Source organism: Coregonus lavaretus, assembly GCF_964263955.1.
Source record: "Coregonus lavaretus genome assembly, contig: HAP1_SCAFFOLD_686, whole genome shotgun sequence".
In the NCBI taxonomy this organism is placed as follows: domain Eukaryota; kingdom Metazoa; phylum Chordata; class Actinopteri; order Salmoniformes; family Salmonidae; genus Coregonus; species Coregonus lavaretus.
Genome location: NW_028159244.1, coordinates 110,001 through 130,025, shown reverse-complemented (window position 1 = coordinate 130,025; position 20,025 = coordinate 110,001). Strand labels below are relative to the sequence as shown.

Genomic DNA, 20,025 nt, shown 5'->3' with positions numbered 1-20,025 from the left:
TCTCCTAATATTAGGTTTAGTTTTAGTTTCATCAACGTCATAAGTATTTGGTCAACAACAGGAAGGGTAATTGATGGCTTACTGAAAGGCAACAACACCGTCACCAGGGTGAAGAATTGAACCATAAGCACTCCTGTATACAGCCGGGACCTAGCATCATCAATGACCGTGGTGCTGGTCACAGTAGGACCCATTTCTGCCTCGCACTGTGTGGCCTTGTCTACTTTAACAGACTGTGTTGTTGAACAGTAAATGTGATCAATATGTGACGGATCCTCCCATTGGGTCTGGGCATCTCGAAATTTTGGTGTAGCAGGCTCGGCCTCACAGACAGGCTGACAGGTTTCTGGAGCATCTAAAAAGGGGAAGAGAAAACATGGATGGAGCTAAATTAATGCAGGCATAGAGTCCTCTCACTACAAACATCACAATGGAAAAATGTGTACTACAACATTGCACTCACACGCACACACACAATCATCATCACAACAGCCTGCCACCTTGCATTGTATTTATGATGTAGACTAAGGCACACGCAGGCAGGCACACACACACACACACACACACACACACACACACACACACACACACACACACACACACACACACACACACACACACACACACATTGATGTAGCTATCGTGGGCATTGTTTGTTCCATCTCCAAAACAATCAACTGCCTTAGCAAAATACCGGTAGCAATGTTAATGTATGACAACTTCTTCATAATTAACAGTATTGTCAGCTTCATAGCTAAAGTTGCTGAACTTACCCTCAGATTCAAGTCTGCGTTTCTTTATCTGGGGGGAGGCAGTGGTCCGCTGGGTGAGTTGACGCCTCTTAGGCTGGGGAGGGCGATTGTATCCCAACCACAACTCTGGGAAAGGATTATCCTTGGTAGGTTTTTGGTCAACAAAGTGATAGGAACAAACAAAAACGTTGAGGGGTGGTTTCTTTAGATTCAATGCCTTCAGCCAGGTCCTTGATTCCGAGTCGGTATCAGGCTTGCGAAAAAATGTAAACAATGGAGCGCATGGACATTGCCTCTTCGTAGCTGGTTTGTGGTCGTAGCACTCTCTATCTAACCACTCGTTCAGGTGCTTTCTCGAGTTTTTGCAACCAACTACCGCACACGTCGTTCCCGAACCACTTTTCTTCATGTTGTAATTGTAATTTTTATATCCTCTTTGTCACTGCGATATCAGTGCTTTGTCGGCACAACGGAGCTAGCTAGCAAAACAAACCCAGCCCGGCAGAACGGAAGTGGATTGCATCGACGGGAGGAGTTCAGGAAGTAGAGCGGAAACGGCTCAAAAACGTGTCTATATGACGGACTGGTTTAGTAATACGAATGAGGGGAAACGTGCGTTCCACTAGCTGACGTAAAGCAGATGTGACATGGTGACGTCGTATCAACGCGGTCACCTCTACTGTCAGAAGCTATCAACGGCCCTGCCTCGTGACAGCCGAGGACTATTCCCGCCTTTCGTTCTGACACTAGATGAGGTGTCGCCTCAACAGTCCAACATAGAGAAGTTCGGTTGCTAGCCGTAATGTACAGTAACAGCCAAAACTACAAAGTACAGCGAAGACTTCGGCTGAATCAGGTAGCTAGTTTACACTGACTGTATTGGTTGGTAAACATGTGAAATAGATATGTAATAACTGATATTGTATAGCTAATACTTGCCAAAGAGACCGTTCGTTTTTTGTAGGTTCCTTTGGCTAACTACAGTTGCTGGCTTGGGCTGGTTTTAACCACAATCTGGGATGCTATAGCCAAGCTAGATAGACAGATATTCAATAGATATTCAACATAATCACTATTCACGCTTGAAAAGTCTCTATAGGTTACACAATATATACAGTGGGGAAAAAAGTATTTAGTCAGCCACCAATTGTGCAAGTTTTCCGACTTAAAAAGATGAGAGAGGCGTGTAATTTTCATCATAGGTACACCTCAACTATGACAGACAAAATGAGAAAAAAATCCAGAAAATCACATTGTAGGATTTTTTATGAATTTATTTGCAAATTATGGTGGAAAATAAGTATTTGGTCAATAACAAAAGTTTCTCAATACTTTGTTATATACCCTTTGTTGGCAATGACACAGGTCAAACGTTTTCTGTAAGTCTTCACAAGGTTTTCACACACTGTTGCTGGTATTTTGGCCCATTCCTCCATGCAGATCTCCTCTAGAGCAGTGATGTTTTGGGGCTGTCGCTGGGCAACACAGACTTTCAACTACCTCCAAAGATTTTCTATGGGGTTGAGATCTGGAGACTGGCTAGGCCACTCCAGGACCTTGAAATGCTTCTTACGAAGCCACTCCTTCGTTGCCCGGGCGGTGTGTTTGGGATCATTGTCATGCTGAAAGACCCAGCCACGTTTCATCTTCAATGCCCTTGCTGATGGAAGGAGGTTTTCACTCAAAATCTCACGATACATGGCCCTTTCCTTTACACGGATCAGTCGTCCTGGGCCCTTTGCAGAAAAACAGCCCCAAAGCATGATGTTTCCACCCCCATGCTTCACAGTAGGTATGGTGTTATTTGGAAGCAACTCAGCATTCTTTGTCCTCCAAACACGACGAGTTGAGTTTTTACCAAAAAGTTATATTTTGGTTTCATCTGACCATATGACATTCTCCCAATCCTCTTCTGGATCATCCAAATGCACTCTAGCAAACTTCAGACGGGCCTGGACATGTACTGGCTTAAGCAGGGGGACACGTCTGGCACTGCAGGATTTGAGTCCCTGGCGGCGTAGTGTGTTACTGATGGTAGGCTTTGTTACTTTGGTCCCAGCTCTCTGCAGGTCATTCACTAGGTCCCCCCGTGTGGTTCTGGGATTTTTGCTCACCGTTCTTGTGATCATTTTGACCCCACGGGGTGAGATCTTGCGTGGAGCCCCAGATCGAGGGAGATTATCAGTGGTCTTGTATGTCTTCCATTTCCTAATAATTGCTCCCACAGTTGATTTCTTCAAACCAAGCTGCTTACCTATTGCAGATTCAGTCTTCCCAGCCTGGTGCAGGTCTAAAATTTTGTTTCTGGTGTCCTTTGACAGCTCTTTGGTCTTGGCCATAGTGGAGTTTGGAGTGTGACTGTTTGAGGTTGTGGACAGGTGTCTTTTATACTGATAACAAGTTCAAACAGGTGCCATTAATACAGGTAACGAGTGGAGGACAGAGGAGCCTCTTAAAGAAGAAGTTACAGGTCTGTGAGAGCCAGAAATCTTGCTTGTTTGTAGGTGACCAAATACTTATTTTCCACCATAATTTGCAAATAAATTCATTAACAATCCTACAATGTGATTTTCTTGATTTTTTTTCCCTCAATTTGTCTGTCATAATTGATGTGTACCTATGATGAAAATTACAGGCATCTCTCATCTTTTTAAGTGGGAGAACTTGCACAATTGGTGGCTGACTAAATACTTTTTTCCCCCACTGTACCTACCTTGAGACACACACACACACTTCGGAGAACACATGCATTGAATTTGAATTTCTGTGTTATTTCAGTGTTTCACCAATGTAACAGTGACTCAGGAAAATAATGAAGAATGCAAGGTCACAGTTATAAATCAGTTTTGTAGTCATCGTGACCTCTCACCCTCTCACCTACTTTTACTGACGATCATTTGTCTCTTTCAAGTGGTTATTACTCTGTAAATGTTTGACTCACTCTAAACACTGACAAAATCATAATGTGCTTTCAGTGAGTGAAGCCTTTGACACAGAGGCAATGGTGATCCATTGTTTTGACTATCTCTCATTCTATAACTTACTGATTTAAGAGTGTTGGAACGGTGTAGTGGTGCGGGAAATATATGACATTTCTATGTAGACATTCTCCTTAAAAAATTAGATAACTTTAGAAATATGGCTCAAAAAATGGTTGACATATCTGTCATTGCGCCAATGACATTGCAATCTGGCCGTCTAACATTGCAATCTGGCCGTCTAACATTGCAATCTGGCCGTCTAACATTGCAATCTGGCCATCTAACGTTGCAATCTGGCCGTCTAACGTTGCAATCTGGCCATCTAACATTGCAATCTGGCCATCTAACGTTGCAATCTGGCCGTCTAACGTTGCAATCTGGCCATCTAACATTGCAATCTGGCCGTCTAACATTGCAATCTGGCCGTCTAACGTTGCAATCTGGCCGTCTAACGTTGCAATCTGGCCATCTAACATTGCAATCTGGCCATCTAACGTTGCAATCTGGCCGTCTAACGTTGCAATCTGGCCATCTAACATTGCAATCTGGCCGTCTAACATTGCAATCTGGCCGTCTAACGTTGTAATCTGGCCGTCTAACATTGCAATCTGGCCGTCTAACATTGCAATCTGGCCATCTAACATTGCAATCTGGCCATCTAACATTGCAATCTGGCCATCTAACATTGCAATCTGGCCATCTAACATTGCAATCTGGCCGTCTAACGTTGCAATCTGGCCGTCTAACGTTGTAATCTGTCCGTCTAACGTTGCAATCTGGCCATCTAACATTGCAATCTGGCCATCTAACATTGCAATCTGGCCGTCTAACATTGCAATCTGGCCATCTAACATTGCAATCTGGCCGTCTAACATTGCAATCTGGCCATCTAACATTGCAATCTGGCCATCTAACATTGCAATCTGGCCGTCTAACGTTGCAATCTGGCCATCTAACGTTGCAATCTGGCCGTCTAACGTTGCAATCTGGCCATCTAACGTTGCAATCTGGCCGTCTAACATTGCAATCTGGCCGTCTAACATTGCAATCTGGCCGTCTAACATTGCAATCTGGCCATCTAACATTGCAATCTGGCCATCTAACATTGCAATCTGTGACTTTTAACTCTTTAGTGTGGTGGGGTGACTTCTGAATGTCCCAAATGATACCCTATTCCCTATATAGTGCACTATTTTTGACCTGGGCCCTGGGCAGCCTATTCCCTATATAGTGCACTATGGACTATGTAGGGAATAGGTGCCATTTGGGACTCAGCCTTGGTTAACCATTTAAAGCTGTGAGTCTGTGACGGACACAAGCCAGGTGGGACATACAGTATTAAAGGGGCCTGTCAATAGGGCACAATTATCATATAGTCGTGTAACCATCAATTATGGACAGTAAACTTGGCGTGAATTAATTCATTATAATTGTCGTAATTGTAATATATTCATTTTAGGGGGGGGGGGGGTCAACTTTATTTCAAAGTACATACTCATTAGCAGTTTTTCATTTTTACAATAAGTGGGTAAAGTGGGTAATCATTTTACAAGCAGAACAGCACAGTCAGGAGGAGAAGCTTAATTTCCAAGTGGTCAAAACCATTCGTTTTTGAGCCAGGGGTGTCAACAAAGCTGCGATATATTTACATTTACGTTTTAGTCATTTAGCAGACGCTCTAATCCAGAGCGATTTACAGGAGCAATTAGGGTTAAGTGCCTTGCTCAAGGGCACAGCGACAGATTTTTCACCTAGTCGGCTCGGGGATTGGAACCAGTGACCTCTCGGTTACTGGCACAACGCTCTTAACCACTAAGCTACCTGCCGGCCCATATCATTAGGTATGTCGTAGCTACAATTCATTAGGTATGTCCTAGCTACAATTATGACAATATCCGTGGCCATTTGCATGACAATTAATCATTACCCAAAAGTCCATAATCGTCACAGCTCCACGACAAGGAACCTCTGCACAAGCTAACCTTTGAGTCGCCATCAGGTTCAGAGTTCTAACTGTCAGGCACTGGACTGGCTGACTAGAGCACTGGAGCCAAGGTCTCCTAATATAAGCGTTAGGATTTAGTTTCACTAACTACGCTACGGACTGCTCTCTCCTCTCCTCTAGAGCCAAGGTATTGTTATTTATTTCTATCCATCTTCTTAAAAGCTAAGACAATGTTGTGAGGAGCTTTCTCTTCCTCTGATCAAAGCCAAGACAATGTTGTGAGGAGGTTTCTCTTCCTCTGATCAAAGCTAAGCTAGGACAATATGACTCTTGACTGCTTGATCCTGCCAAGCTAAACACAGTCCACAGGTGTTGATGTTTTTTGACAGAGTTCGATTTAAAAATAGATCTGTTCTTTGATAGTATTTGCTAATCTGTGACGGGATTCTTCACACACGGAAACACTATTGTTTTGTCTATTGTGAATTTGTACCTTTTTTTAAGTTTGAGAAAAAGTTGTGAAGAAAGCACAGAAGGAGATGACTAGTGGAACATTCTAAACTTCCTAGCTCTTGAACTGTTAAACATGAAAGAAAGTTACCTCAACTTCTCATGGCAGTATGGTTTAGGCACAGTTTAATGTTTTAATTGAAGTGTTTTTTTTTTTTAAATTGTGGGAATCAGGCGTTGCAAATAGATAAATGTCTGTGTGGCAAGCTCTTGCCACACAGGCTAGAGAATGAGCAACTTCCATTTCAAAATATTGCCGTTATGTGATCATAACTGGACGACTCTTTACTGCAAACAATAGACTGATGTGGTTGGTGGTGACGTTATAGCAGTTGTTACATTGTTATTCTGTACGGCAGGGCTCTCCAACCCTGTTCCTAAAGAGATACCCTCCTGTCCAGCCTGTCCAGGAACAGGGTTGGAGAGCCCTGTTCTATAACATGGTCATTGAAGTATTGAGTAACTGTTTTGGTGTTTAGGCAATTGATGTTTGTTTTTAAAAATAGATTTTTGAGGATATGTTTGACAGAGAAGAAATCAGAGGAGGAGACACAGCAGGCAGGCATGACCAGGGATTGGTCAGTGGTGGGGGGTAATGTGTGACATGTCAGGGGAATGTGACCACTCCACCACGACTCTGTGCAGCCATTTGATGTTACAGGGTTATTTTATGTCTGCTCTTTTATCCCTCAGACACAATGAAGAATGTTTACCAGGCATCAGAGAAGGAGAGCATCTCAGGGCTGTCTATCGTAAGTACACTTTATCTCCTTCACCACCACCACCACATCTCTCTCTCTCTCTCTCTCTCTCTCTCTCTCTCTCTCTCTCTCTCTCTCTCTCTCTCTCTCTCTCTCTCTCTCTCTCTCTCTCTCTCTCTGTCTCTGTCTCTGTCTCTGTCTCTGTCTCTGTCTCTCTCTCTCTCTCTGTCTCTGTCTCTGTCTCTGTCTCTGTCTCTGTCTCTCTCTCTCTCTCTCTCTCTCTCTCTCTCTCTCTCTCTCTCTCTCTCTGTCTCTGTCTCTGTCTCTGTCTCTCTGTCTCTCTCTCTGTCTCTCTCTCTCTGTCTCTCTCTCTCTGTCTCTCTCTCTGTCTCTCTCTCTCTCTCTCTCTCTCTCTCTCAATTCAAGGGGCTTTATTGGCATGGGAAACATATGTTTATATATCCAAAGCAAGTGAAATAGATATTAAACAAAAGTGAAATGACAGTAAACATTACACACACAAGTTTCAAAGGAATAGACACATTTCAAATGTCATATTATGGCTGTGTACAGTGTTATAATGATGTACAAAAGGGAAAATAAATCAACATAAATATGGGTTGTATTTACAATGGTGTTTGTTCTTCACTGGTTGCCCTTTTCTTGTGGCAACAGGTCACAAATATTGCTGCTGTGATTGCACACTGTGGTATTTTACCCAATAGATTTGGGAGTTGCTTAAAATTAGATTTAAAAAAAAATTTAATAGCAAGGCCATTCGCACACGAGTCTACAGTGGGGAAAAAAGTATTTAGTCAGCCACCAATTTTGCAAGTTCTCCCACTTAAAAAGATGAGAGAGGCCTGTAATTTTCATCATAGGTACACGTCAACTATGACAGACAAAATGAGAAAAAAAATCCAGAAAATCACATATTCCTGGCAACTGGACCTTTTTTGGAACACCATTATTTTTATCTTACTGAGATTTACTGTCAGGGCCCAGGTCTGACAGAATCTGTGCTGCTGTAGGCCTTCCTTGGTTGGGGACAGAAGCACCAGATCATCAGCAAACAGTAGACATTTGACTTCAGATTCTAGTAGGGTGAGGCCGGGTGCTGCAGACTGTTCTAGTGCCCTCGCCAATTCGTTGATATATATGTTGAAGAGGGTGGGGCTTAAGCTGCATCCCTGTCTCACCCCACGGCCCTGTGGAAAGAAATGTGTGTGTTTTTTGCCAATTTTAACTGCACACTTGTTTGTGTACATGGATTTGATAATGTTGTATATTTTTCCCCCAACACCGCTTTATATCAATTTGTATAGCAGACCCTCATGCCAAATTGAGTGAAAAGCGTGAGAAGACTTTGCCTTTGTTTTGTTTTGTTTTGTTTGTCAATTAGGGTGAATAGGATGAATACGTGTTCTGTCGTACGGCAATTCGGTAAAAAGGCAATTTGACATTTGCTCAGTACATTGTTTTCACCGAGGAAATGAACTAGTCTGCTGTTAATGATAATGTAGAGGACTTTCCCAAAGTTGCTGTTGACGCATATCCCACGGTAGTTATTGGGGTCAAATTTGTCTCCACTTTTGTGGATTGGGGTGATCAGTCCTTGGTTCCAAATATTGGGGAAGATGCCAGAGCTAAGGATGATGTTAAAGAGTTTAGCCAATTGGAATTTGTGGTCTGTATATTTTATCATTTCATGTAGGATACCATCAACACCACAGTCCTTTTGGGGTTGGAGGGTTTGTATTTTATCCTGTAGTTCATTCAATGTAATTGGAGAATCTAGTGGGTTCTGGTAGTCTTTAATAGCTGATAATAAGGTTTGTAATTGATTGTGTATATGTTTTTGCTGTTTGTTCTTTGTTATAGAGCCAAAAAGATTGGAGAAGTGGTTTATCCATACATTTCCATTTTGGATAGATAACTCTTCATGTTGTTTGTTTGTTTGGTGTTTTCCAATTTTCCCAGAAGTGATTAGAGTCTATGGATTCTTCAATTACATTGAGCTTATTTCTGACATGCTGTTCCTTCTTTTTTCCTTAGTTTATTTCTGTATTGTTTTAGTGATTCGCCATAGTGAAGGCTCAGGTTTTCTGGGTCTCTATGTTTTTGGTTAGATAGGTTTCTCAATTTCTTTCTTAGGTTTTTGCATTCTTTATCAAACCAATTGTTCTTGTTGTCTGCTTGAAATGTTTAGATTTGATAGGGAAGCTGAAAGGTCAAAAAACCTGTGGTCCTCTGTAGCTCAACTGGTAGAGCACGGCACTTGAAACGCCAAGGTAGTGGGTTCGAGCCCCGGGACCACCCATACACAAAAATGTATGCATGCATGACTGTAAGTCGCTTTGGATAAAAGCGTCTGCTAAATGGCATATTATTATTATAAATATACTGTTTAGGTTTTCTACTGCCAAGTTTACACCTTCACTATTACAGTGAAATGTTTTGTCCAGGAAGTTGTCTAAAAGTGATTGAATTTGTTGTTGCCCAATTGTTTTTGGTAGGTTTCAACACTACTTTCCTTCCATCTATAGCATTTCTTAATATTGTGCAGTTCCTTTGGTTTTGATGCCTCATGATTGAGTATTGCTCTTTTCAAGTAGACTGTGATTTTGATGTGATCTGATAGGGGTGTCAGTGGGCTGACTGTGAACGCTCTGAGAGACTCTGGGTTGAGGTCAGTGATAAAGTAATCTACGGTACTACTGCCAAGAGATGAGCTATAGGTGTACCTACCATAGGAGTCCCCTCCAAGCCTACCATTGAAGGGGTTGGGCAGAAGAGGCAGAGGTCTGATATGGGGGGCCAAATAGGGTGTGGCCAGGGTTTGCTTGGGGTGGTCTCAGCTGGTTGGGGTGTGGCTGGTGATGCTGTGGTCTGGGTGTAGGTCCTCTTGGCGTGGGTTCTCTCGATGCAGGTCCTTCAGGAGGGGGTCTTGCAGGTCTGAGAGGGTGTCTCGCTGGTCTGGGCGGGGTGTCCGTTGCTCTGTTGCTCCTCTGTGAGGTGCTGGGGCTGCGGTTGAGGGTGACGTCCTTCAGGGTCCTGAGGCACAGTCCCGGGAGATGCTTGCATTCAGCCGCTCTATGGTGGCAGTGTGACCGTCTTTTCGTGGTAGCAGGGCGGAGATCACCACTGGTGCTTTGGGGAAAATGGAAGAAGCTTTTTCAATCACTCCCTTGAGTGCTGTGGCCACCCTTTCCTGCTGGGCCATCAGGTCGTTTGTGCCCGAGTGAATTATGATGTGGCTGGGTGACCCTAGTCTGTCCTCTGACAGCAGCTCCAGGGCACGCCTAGTGTTTGGACCCTAGTCTGTCCTCTGACAGCAGCTCCAGGGCACGCCTGATGTTTGGACCCTAGTCTGTCCTCTGACAGCAGCTCCAGGGCAGGCCTAGTGTTTGGACCCTAGTCTGTCCTCTGACAGCAGCTCCAGGGCATGCCTAGTGTTTGGGCACCAGAGTTTAGCCACTTTGTGTTTGGGAAAAAGTTTATTCTCTTGAATGTATTTGCCATTTGAGTCAATCTCTGTCTCTGTCTCTGTCTCTGTCTCTCTCTCTCTCTCTCTCTCTCTCTCTCTCTCTCTCTCTCTCTCTCTCTCTCTGCCATCTTGTTTCCCTGTGGTTTTTGTTGTTGACTTTGATTCTGCCATTGAAGCTTGGTACATATGTACCCTCCTTGGTTACGGTACACTCTTTGATGGTACATTTGATGTAAATAAAGGCTAGTTATCATTGTCTCTCTCCTTCTCCCCCTTTCTCCATGTACAGAGGAAAATAAGTGAGAGTATCATATGGAATTCTGAATCTAATGCCGCCATGGAGATGAATCCAGATGGTCTACTGTCCCTGGACTACAGAGAAGAGGACCCCCCTCCCAACAAACACCTCAAGTACCACACCAGCCTGCAGAACATGATCCCATTCCGCTTCTCAAACAAGTAAGGCACAACTACACACCTGTAACCCTACCCCCTAACCATAATAACCCCTAATCATAATAACCCTTAACCCCTAACCATAATAACCCCTAACCATAACCATAATAACCCCTAACCATAATAACCCCTAATCATAATAACCCTTAACCCCTAACCATAATAACCCCTAACCATAACCATAATAACTCCTAATCATAATAGCCCTAACTCCTAACCATAATAACTCCTAACCATAATAACCCCTAACCATAATAGCCCTAACTCCTAACCATAATAACCCCTAACCATAATGACCCCTAACCATAATAACTCCTAACCATAATAACCCCTAACCATAATAACCCTTAACTCCTAACCATAATAACCCCTAACCATAATAACCCTTAACCCCTAACCATAATGACCCCTAACCATAATAACCCCTAACCATAATAACCCCTAACCATAATAACCCCTAACCATAATAGCCCTAACTCCTAACCATAATAACTCCTAACCATAATAACCCCTAACCATAATAACCCTTAACCCCTAACCATAATGACCCCTAACCATAATAACCCCTAACCATAATAACCCCTAACCATAATAACCCCTAACCATAATAGCCCTAACTCCTAACCATAATAACTCCTAACCATAATAACCCTAACCCCTAACCATAATACCACTAACCATAATAACCCTAACCCCTAACATAATAACCCTAATCCTAAACATAATAACCCTAACCATAATAACCCTAACCCCTAATCCCTAAACATAATAACCCTAACCATAATAACCCTAACCCCTAACATAACAACCCTTAAACATAATAACCCTAATCCCTAAACATAATAACCCTAACCCCTAACATAATAACCCTAACCATAATAACCCTAACCCCTAACCCCTAACATAATAACCCTAACCCCTAACCATAATAACCCTAACCCCTAACATAATAACCCTCAACCATTATAACCCCTAACATAATAACCCTAACCACTAACCATAATAACCCTAACCCCTAACATAATAACCCTAACCATAATAACCCTAACCATAATAACCCTAACCCCTAACCATAATAACCCTAACCCCTAACCATAATAACCCTATCCCCTAACCATAATAACCCTAACCCCTAACATAATAACCCTAACCCCTAACCATAATAACCCTAACCCCTAACCATAATAACCCTAACCACTAACATAATAACCCTAACCATAATAGCCCTAACTCCCAACCATAATACCACTAACCATAATAACCCTAACCCCTAACATAATAACCCTAACCCTAAACATAATAACCCTAACCATAATAACCCTGACCCCTAATCCCTAAACATAATAACCCTAACCATAATAACCCTAACCCCTAACATAATAACCCTTAAACATAATAACCCTAATCCCTAAACATAATAACCCTAACCCCTAACATAATAACCCTAACCCCTAACCATAATAACCCTAACCCCTAACATAATAACCCTCAACCATAATAACCCCTAACATAATAACCCTAACCACTAACCATAATAACCCTAACCCCTAACATAATAACCCTAACCATAATAACCCTAACCATAATAACCCTAACCCCTAACCATAATAACCCTAACCCCTAACCATAATAACCCTAACCCCTAACCATAATAACCCTAACCCCTAACATAATAACCCTAACCCCTAACATAATAACCCTAACCCCTAACCATAATAACCCTAACCCCTGACCATAATAACCCTAACCCCTAACCATAATAACCCAAACCATAATAACCTTAACCCCTATCAATCGATTACATTATGCAGTGGAAACCAAATGCTCTGTAAATCATATGATTCCCACAGTGCTGCAGCTGTAATGATAGATGTGTTCCTGTCAGAATCGTCTCAGTATAGCATGGTGTGTTTTAGACAGTCTGTGGATTGGATTGCCTGACTCAATCTGACTAGATTTTGGTTAGTAGCTTTTCATAGAACAGTGTTTACAATGTAGTTGGACTCTGATGTTGTCCGTCTCTGTCCAGGTCCAACCCCATGGACGATGCAGGCTTCTTCTCCTTCACCTCGTTTGCCTGGATGACTCCCATGATGTGGAGCCTGTTCAGGAACCGACTGGACAAGAGCTCCCTCTCGCTGTCTTCTCATGATGGGGCCGACACCAATGGGAAAAGGTGGGACTGTGAATGTCAGCCCAAGTTAGCGCGCTGAGCTAATGCCTAGGCATGGTCTGTCAATGGGAAAAGGTGGGACTGTGAATGTTAGCCCAAGTTAGCGCGCTGAGCTAATGCCTTGGCATGGTCTGTCAATGGGAAAAGGTGGGACTATGAATGTTAGCCCAAGTTAGCGCGCTGAGCTAATGCCTAGTCATGGTCTGCCAATGGGAAAAGGTGGGACTCATTATTAATGTGGGACTCGCACCATGAATCTATAACCAACCGGGTTTTGAATCTTGTTAGCCCACTGAACTAAAGCCTTGGACATATCTGTCAATGGGAAAAGTGACTATGACAATGAATGTGTAATGGGCTGGGTATCGAACCCAGGTTGTTTGCATGGCTAAAGACTGTTAGCCCACTGAGTTAAAGCCAGCCTTGGTGTCATCTGTAAGAGCTTACTCAAATCTTCAGGTTTCAGGCAGGGTTACTCATCACAAACATGTGATGTATCGCATCACCTTAGCCACAAACGAGGAAGTAAACTGTAAAATGTTTATTAAAGCTGTCAAAAATAGATCATAAAATCATTTTTATTGGCCCTGTCACCCTGTGCTTTTGTTTTGAGCTCTGAGTTCTGTGTGACAAAAGACAGAATTTCTTTGACTTGTTCCTCTGCAGGTTTGAGAGGCTTTGGGAGGACGAGGTGGCCAAGGTGGGAAAACAGAACGCTTCTTTAGGTCGGGTCTTCATGCGCTTCCAAAGGACCAGATTACTGGTGGCGTTCCTCATCTCCATCCTGTTCACGCTTTCTGTATTTATCGGACCAGTAAGTCGGAGATTCAAATAAAATTCATTTCCTGCGTAGATGTGGATTCATTTAACACATTAATCGATTCGTTATTTTAAACCATCTGTGCATGTTTCAGGCGGTTCTGGTGTATGAGATCCTGAACTACGCAGAGGCCCCTGAGGCGTCTACACTGGTCCATGGTGTCGGTCTGTGTGTGGCTCTGTTCACCTCAGAGTTCTGTAAAGCCTTCTTCAGCTCTCTACTGTGGGCGGTTAGCCTGAGGACAGCCATCAGGGTGAAGAGTGCCTTCTCCACTATCGCCTTCCAGAAGATCATCTCTCTTAGATCCGTTGCCAACATCTCCGTGGGAGAGGTACAGTCACACAGATACCGTATGATGTTCTCATGTTTTGTTTTCATTCTGTGGGTTCAGGACTGTCATAAACCTTTCACATAGGATTCGCAGTATGTTGCCTGTAAAAATAGCTGGCCAATGTTTTATATGATCCACTTTCAAACAAACTTTTATATAACCATTGCTTAGCCGGCAAGCAGCAAGAGACATTCAACTTTGACCCTGTTGTTGCGATCAGTCTCATGGTAACCATGACAGCCAAAAGTTGTAAATTCCTCAGACAGAATTAGCTTTTATTTCTTCACATTAACCCCTCTAGAGTTGATGTCCGGCGGAAATCTAATTAGCATTATAAAACATTTAATAAAACGTCTGTTTGTTTAAGCTAGAGAAATGTTTTTTTAGTATGGGCTGCATCTAAATCCACCGCATCCTGATGTCGCACCTCCGCATCTGCGGTGAAAGGTGACAGAGCTAGAGCGGTGTTTGTCAGACCATGAGACATCCCGAAAATCGGTCTTCTCACAAAACTGTCTGTATGACCCCTCTATGGAAAGATGAGACTCGATGGTGTTCTCCGTTTTGCTCTACGACTCCCACAAGCATCTTGGAACTCGTCTGAAGTCAGTTAAAGCCGATCTGCCAACTTCTGTCTGTAGCGTCCGAACGGTTTGGGCTACACACTGATATGACCCCTCTGTGGAAAGGTGAGACTCTCACGAACACGTACTGTACATGTCGGTTGTTTTGCTCCAGGACGTCCACAGGCCTCGCAACACTGATCTGAAGGTCCCCTGGGACCAGTTGAAAAATTTAATGGAAGTATATCATGAGACTGTTTAGTGCCAAAAATAAGGGGTTAAATACATGTAGAAAAAAAGAATATAAATCAAGTTTCCTGATCTTTCTTATATCGCTCAGATATTTTTTTGGGGGGGCTATCTGTTGTTCCATGTACTGAATCTGTTATTCAATGCGTTTCTATGGGCTAATAGCAGTAAATAAAAATAAATTAGGCCCTAATCTATGGATTTCACATGACTGGGCAGTGGCTCAGCCATGGGTGGACATAGGAGGCCCACCTACTTGGGAGCCAGGTCCACCCACTGGGGAGCCAGGCCCAGCCAATCAGAATGAGTTTTTCCCCACAAAAAGCCTTTATTACAGACAGAAATACTCCTCAGCATCCCCCATCCCCCTCCTCAGACGATCCCGCAGGTGAAGAAGCCGGATGTGGAGGTCCTGGGCTGGTGTGGTTACACTTGGTCAGCGGTTGTGAGGCCGGTTGGATGTACTGCCAAATCCTCTAAAACGATGTTGGAGGCAGCTTATGGTAGAGAAATTAAGATTCAATTCTCTGGCAACAGCTCTGTTGGACATTCCTGCAGTCAGCATGCCAATTACACACTTATGTTGTGTGACAAAACTGCACATTTTAGAGTGGCCTTTTATTGTCCCCAGTACAAGGTGCACCTGTGTAATAATCATGCTGTTTAATCATCTTCAAATGTGCCACACCTGTTAGGTGGATGGATGATATTGGCAAAGGAGAAATGTTCACTAACAAGGATATTGACACATTTGTGCACACAATTTGAGTGAAATAAGCTTTTTGTGCGTATGGAAAATTTGTGGGATCTTTGATTTCAACTCATGAAAAATGAGACCAACACGTTACGTGTTGCATTTATATTTTTGTTCAGTATAATTACCTTGTAATCAATGTTCCCTCTAAGCTGCGTGTGGGCGCGCAGTAGCCCGAGACTGCCATGCAGCTCCCTGGGACTGCCACACAGAAGAAATATCAGCCTGCCACGCAGAAGAAATATCAGCCTGTCACGCAGAAGAAATATCAGCCTGTCACGCAGAATAAATATTAGCCTGCCACGCAGAAGAAATATCAGACCGCCACGCAGAAGAAATATCAGCCCGCCACGCAGAATAAATATCAGCCCGCCACGCAGAATAAATATCAGCCCGCCACGCAGAATAAATATCAGCCCGCCACCCAGAAGAAATATCAGCCCCCCACGCAGAAGAAATATCAGCCCGCCACGCAGAAGAAATATCAGCCCGCCACGCAGAATAAATATCAGCCCGCCACGCAGAAGAAATATCAGCCCGCCACGCAGAAGAAATATCACGCAGAATAAATATTAGCCTGCCACGCAGAATAAATATCAGCCCGCCACGCAGAAGAAATATCAGCCCGCCACGCAGAAGAAATATCAGCCAGCCACGCAGAAGAAATATCAGCCCCCCACACAGAATAAATATTAGCCTGCCACGCAGAATAAATATCAGCCCGCCACGCAGAATAAATATCAGCCCGCCACGCAGAATAAATATCAGCCCGCCACGCAGAAGATATATCAGCCCGCCACGCAGAAGAAAGATCAGCCCCCCACGCAGAAGAAATATCAGCCCGCCACGCAGAAGAAATATCAGCCCGCCACGGAGAAGAAATATCAGCCCGCCACGCAGAAGAAATATCAGCCCGCCACGCAGAAGAAATATCAGCCCGCCACGCAGAATAAATATCAGCCCGCCACGCAGAATAAATATCAGCCCACGGAGATAAGCACGAGATTGAACTTCACACTTTCTAGAGTTTTCCCTGTTAGTTAACACTATCAAAGTTTCCCGCTACTGTGGCCATTGTGATCGAATCAATGCTATATTAACCACGTTCAATGCAACATACCGAAACAAAACAAACTACACAAGACTTAGTATGCTAAACTAACTATGCAAGAGATTTTGTTGTAGGCAGAACGGATCGGTGTAGGATTCTATTGCATTGACAAGCAGGACTCAGACCGTACTCTACACAGACCGGTGCTGCGTAACCAATCAGAGCTGCAGTAGGCCTATATGCAGGGTTGGGTAGGTTACTTTTTAAATGTAATCCGTTACTAGTAACCTGTCTAAAATTGTAATCAGTAACGTAACCTTTGGATTACCTAAACTCAGTAACGTAATCTGATTACTTTCAGTTACTTTTGGATTATTTCACCCATAAAACACATAAGATGAAAAGAAAGATGATTACCAATTGAACAACATTTATTGCAGGATGTTTGAGCCACACATTGAATAATACAGGCATTTATTTGGGTTGAAAAAACAAGTGTGGCTTTATTGATTTGGGTAGCATGTTTTCTCTGAAACCATAGCTAGCTGCTAGCTAACTAGTTTAGCAACAACCCTGACAGTGAGCATCTTGTTATGTTGGGTTACAGAGCAACTAGCTTTCAATGTTTTTTAAATAATTTTTGATTTAGCTAGTTAGTTAGGCGATGTAGCCCAGTGAATCTCATCCAACTATCTACAACTGATTTATCTTAGTTAAAATAGATTGAATTAGCGAAATTGTTAACAAATTAGCACAATAGCATACTGACAGAGCAACCTTAAGTGAGCAGCATACCAGATAGTGTAGGAGAGTTGGCAAGCAAATTAGCAAACTAAACAGACTAGCTAGCTAGAAAACTGACTAACTAGCTAGCTAGTCCTCTCTGAAATCTCCGACCTATGCTGGAACATTGGTAACATTGTGAAGACAACCTGTCTGTCTCTAGAGACTAGCTAGCTTAGCAAGCTAACGCGCCACACCTGCCAATCGTCATCCTTACCTCCAAGTGTTTCTTCAGGTTGGAAGTGGAGTCTCCGGATGTCGACAGCAGCTTTACTGTGGGCAAACATAGTTTGAACTGTTACATTCCTGCCCTTTTCTTCTTTGAACACAAATTGTTATTTGAAACGCCATCCAGAAGATGCGCCAAGGTAGCTTAGTGGCTAAGAGCGTTGTGCCAGTAATCGAAAGGTCGCTGGTTCTAATCCCCGAGCCGACTAGGTGAAAAATCTGCCGATGTGCCCTTGAGCAAGGCACTTAACCCTAATTGCTCATGTAAGTCGCTCTGGATAAGAGCGTCTGCTAAATGACGTAAATGTAAATGTAAATGTAATGCGCTGTGTTGGGTTAGGGTTAGGGTAATGCACTGCGTTGGGTTAGGGTTAGGGTAATGCAATGCGTTGGGTTAGGGTTAGGGTAATGCACTGCGTTGGGTTAGGGTTAGGGCAATGCACTGCGTTGGGTTAGGGTTAGGGTAATGCACTGCGTTGGGTTAGGGTTAGGGTAATGCAATGCGTTGGGTTAGGGTTAGGGTAATGCACTGCGTTGGGTTAGGGTTAGGGCAATGCACTGCGTTGGGTTAGGGTTAGGGTAATGCACTGCGTTGGGTTAGGGTTAGGGTAATGCACTGCGCTGGGTTAGGGTTAGGGTAATGCACTGCGTCGGTTTAGGGTTAGGGTAATGCACCGCGTCGGGTTAGGGTTAGGGTAATGCACTGCGGTGGGTTAGGGTTAGGGTAATGCAATGCGTTGGGTTAGGGTTAGGGTAATGCACTGCGTTGGGTTAGGGTTAGGGTAATGCAATGCGTTGGGTTAGGGTTAGGGTAATGCACTGCGTTGGGTTAGGGTTAGGGCAATGCACTGCGTTGGGTTAGGGTTAGGGTAATGCACTGCGTTGGGTTAGGGTTAGGGCAATGCACTGCGCTGGGTTAGGGTTAGGGTAATGCACTGCGTTGGGTTAGGGTTTGGGTAATGCACTGCGTTGGTTTAGGGTTAGGGTAATGCACTGCGTTGGTTTAGGGTTAGGGTAATGCACTGCGTTGGGTTAGGGTTTGGGTAATGCACTGCGTCGGGTTAGGGTTAGGGTAATGCACTGCGTTGGGTTAGGGTTAGGGTAATGCACTGCGTTGGGTTAGGGCTAGGGTAATGCACTGCGTTGGGTTAGGGTTTGGGTAATGCACTGCGTTGGGTTAGGGTTAGGGTAATGCACTGCGTCGGGTTAGGGTTAGGGTAATGCACTGCGTTGGGTTAGGGTTAGGGTAATGCACTGCGTCGGGCTAGGGTTTGGGTAATGCACTGCGTTGGGTTAGGGTTTGGGTAATGCACCGCGTTGGGTTAGGGTTAGGGTAATGCACTGCGTTGGGTTAGGGTTAGGGTAATGCACTGCGTCGGGTTAGGGTTTGGGTAATGCACTGCGTTGGGTTAGGGTTAGGGTAATGCACTGCGATGGGTTAGGGTTAGGGTAATGCACTGCGTTGGGTTAGGGTTAGGGTAATGCACCGCGTCGGGTTAGGGTTAGGGTAATGCACTGCGGTGGGTTAGGGTTAGGGTAATGCACCGCGTTGGGTTAGGGTTAGGGTAATGCACTGCGGTGGGTTAGGGTTAGGGTAATGCACTGCGTTGGGTTAGGGTTAGGGTAATGCACTGCGTTGGGTTAGGGTTAGGGTAATGCACTGCGTTGGGTTAGGGTTAGGGTAATGCACTGCGGTGGGTTAGGGTTAGGGTAATGCACTGTGTTGGCGCGTCATACCTTTTTCTTCTGTGACCGTGTGTGTTACTCAGGCGTGAAAGTAGCACTTTTTCGGTTAATGACTGATGTTAATATGGAAGGTAATTAAGAAAACAGGCAATTGTTTCATGGAAGAAAAAAAAAAGTCTAAATTTGAAAGTCATCCTAGAAGTAATTATCTACTTTTTCAAAAGTATCAGTAATCTGATTACAATAGTTTTGCTGGTAACATAACGGATTATAGTTGCAGTTTTTTGTAATCCGTTACTCCCCAACCCTGCCTAAATGCAAATAGACCATTGCCATATATGAATTTGTAAGTCACTCTGGATAAGAGCGTCTGCTAAATGACTTAAATGTTAAATGTAAATGAATCTGTGCCATTACTTCAAGCTGGATGCGCTTGTTTTGAGATCAAAGCGAGAGCTGCATGTAGCAACGTGAGCACATTTAGTTCATATCCTTTGTTAGTTAGTGAGTTTTAGCCCAGTTATAGATCATTTGTAGTCAGCAATAGGGGAGCGA

At 43.7% G+C, this 20,025-nt stretch overlaps 1 protein-coding gene across 1 annotated transcript in view; it reads left to right on the top strand.

The window, feature by feature from the left end:
- Positions 1–1,399: 1,399 nt before the first annotated feature.
- Positions 1,400–20,025, top strand: part of abcc12 (ATP-binding cassette, sub-family C (CFTR/MRP), member 12) — a gene marked incomplete at its 5' end in the record, with an annotated part of 92,532 nt that continues 73,906 nt past the window's right edge. The window contains 6 exons of the mRNA XM_084197392.1: positions 1,400–1,541; positions 6,882–6,940; positions 10,666–10,835; positions 12,862–13,008; positions 13,672–13,819; positions 13,920–14,156. Coding sequence (XP_084053518.1) covers positions 1,400–1,541; positions 6,882–6,940; positions 10,666–10,835; positions 12,862–13,008; positions 13,672–13,819; positions 13,920–14,156 — 903 coding nt within the window. The remainder of the gene's footprint in view (positions 1,542–6,881; positions 6,941–10,665; positions 10,836–12,861; positions 13,009–13,671; positions 13,820–13,919; positions 14,157–20,025) is intronic.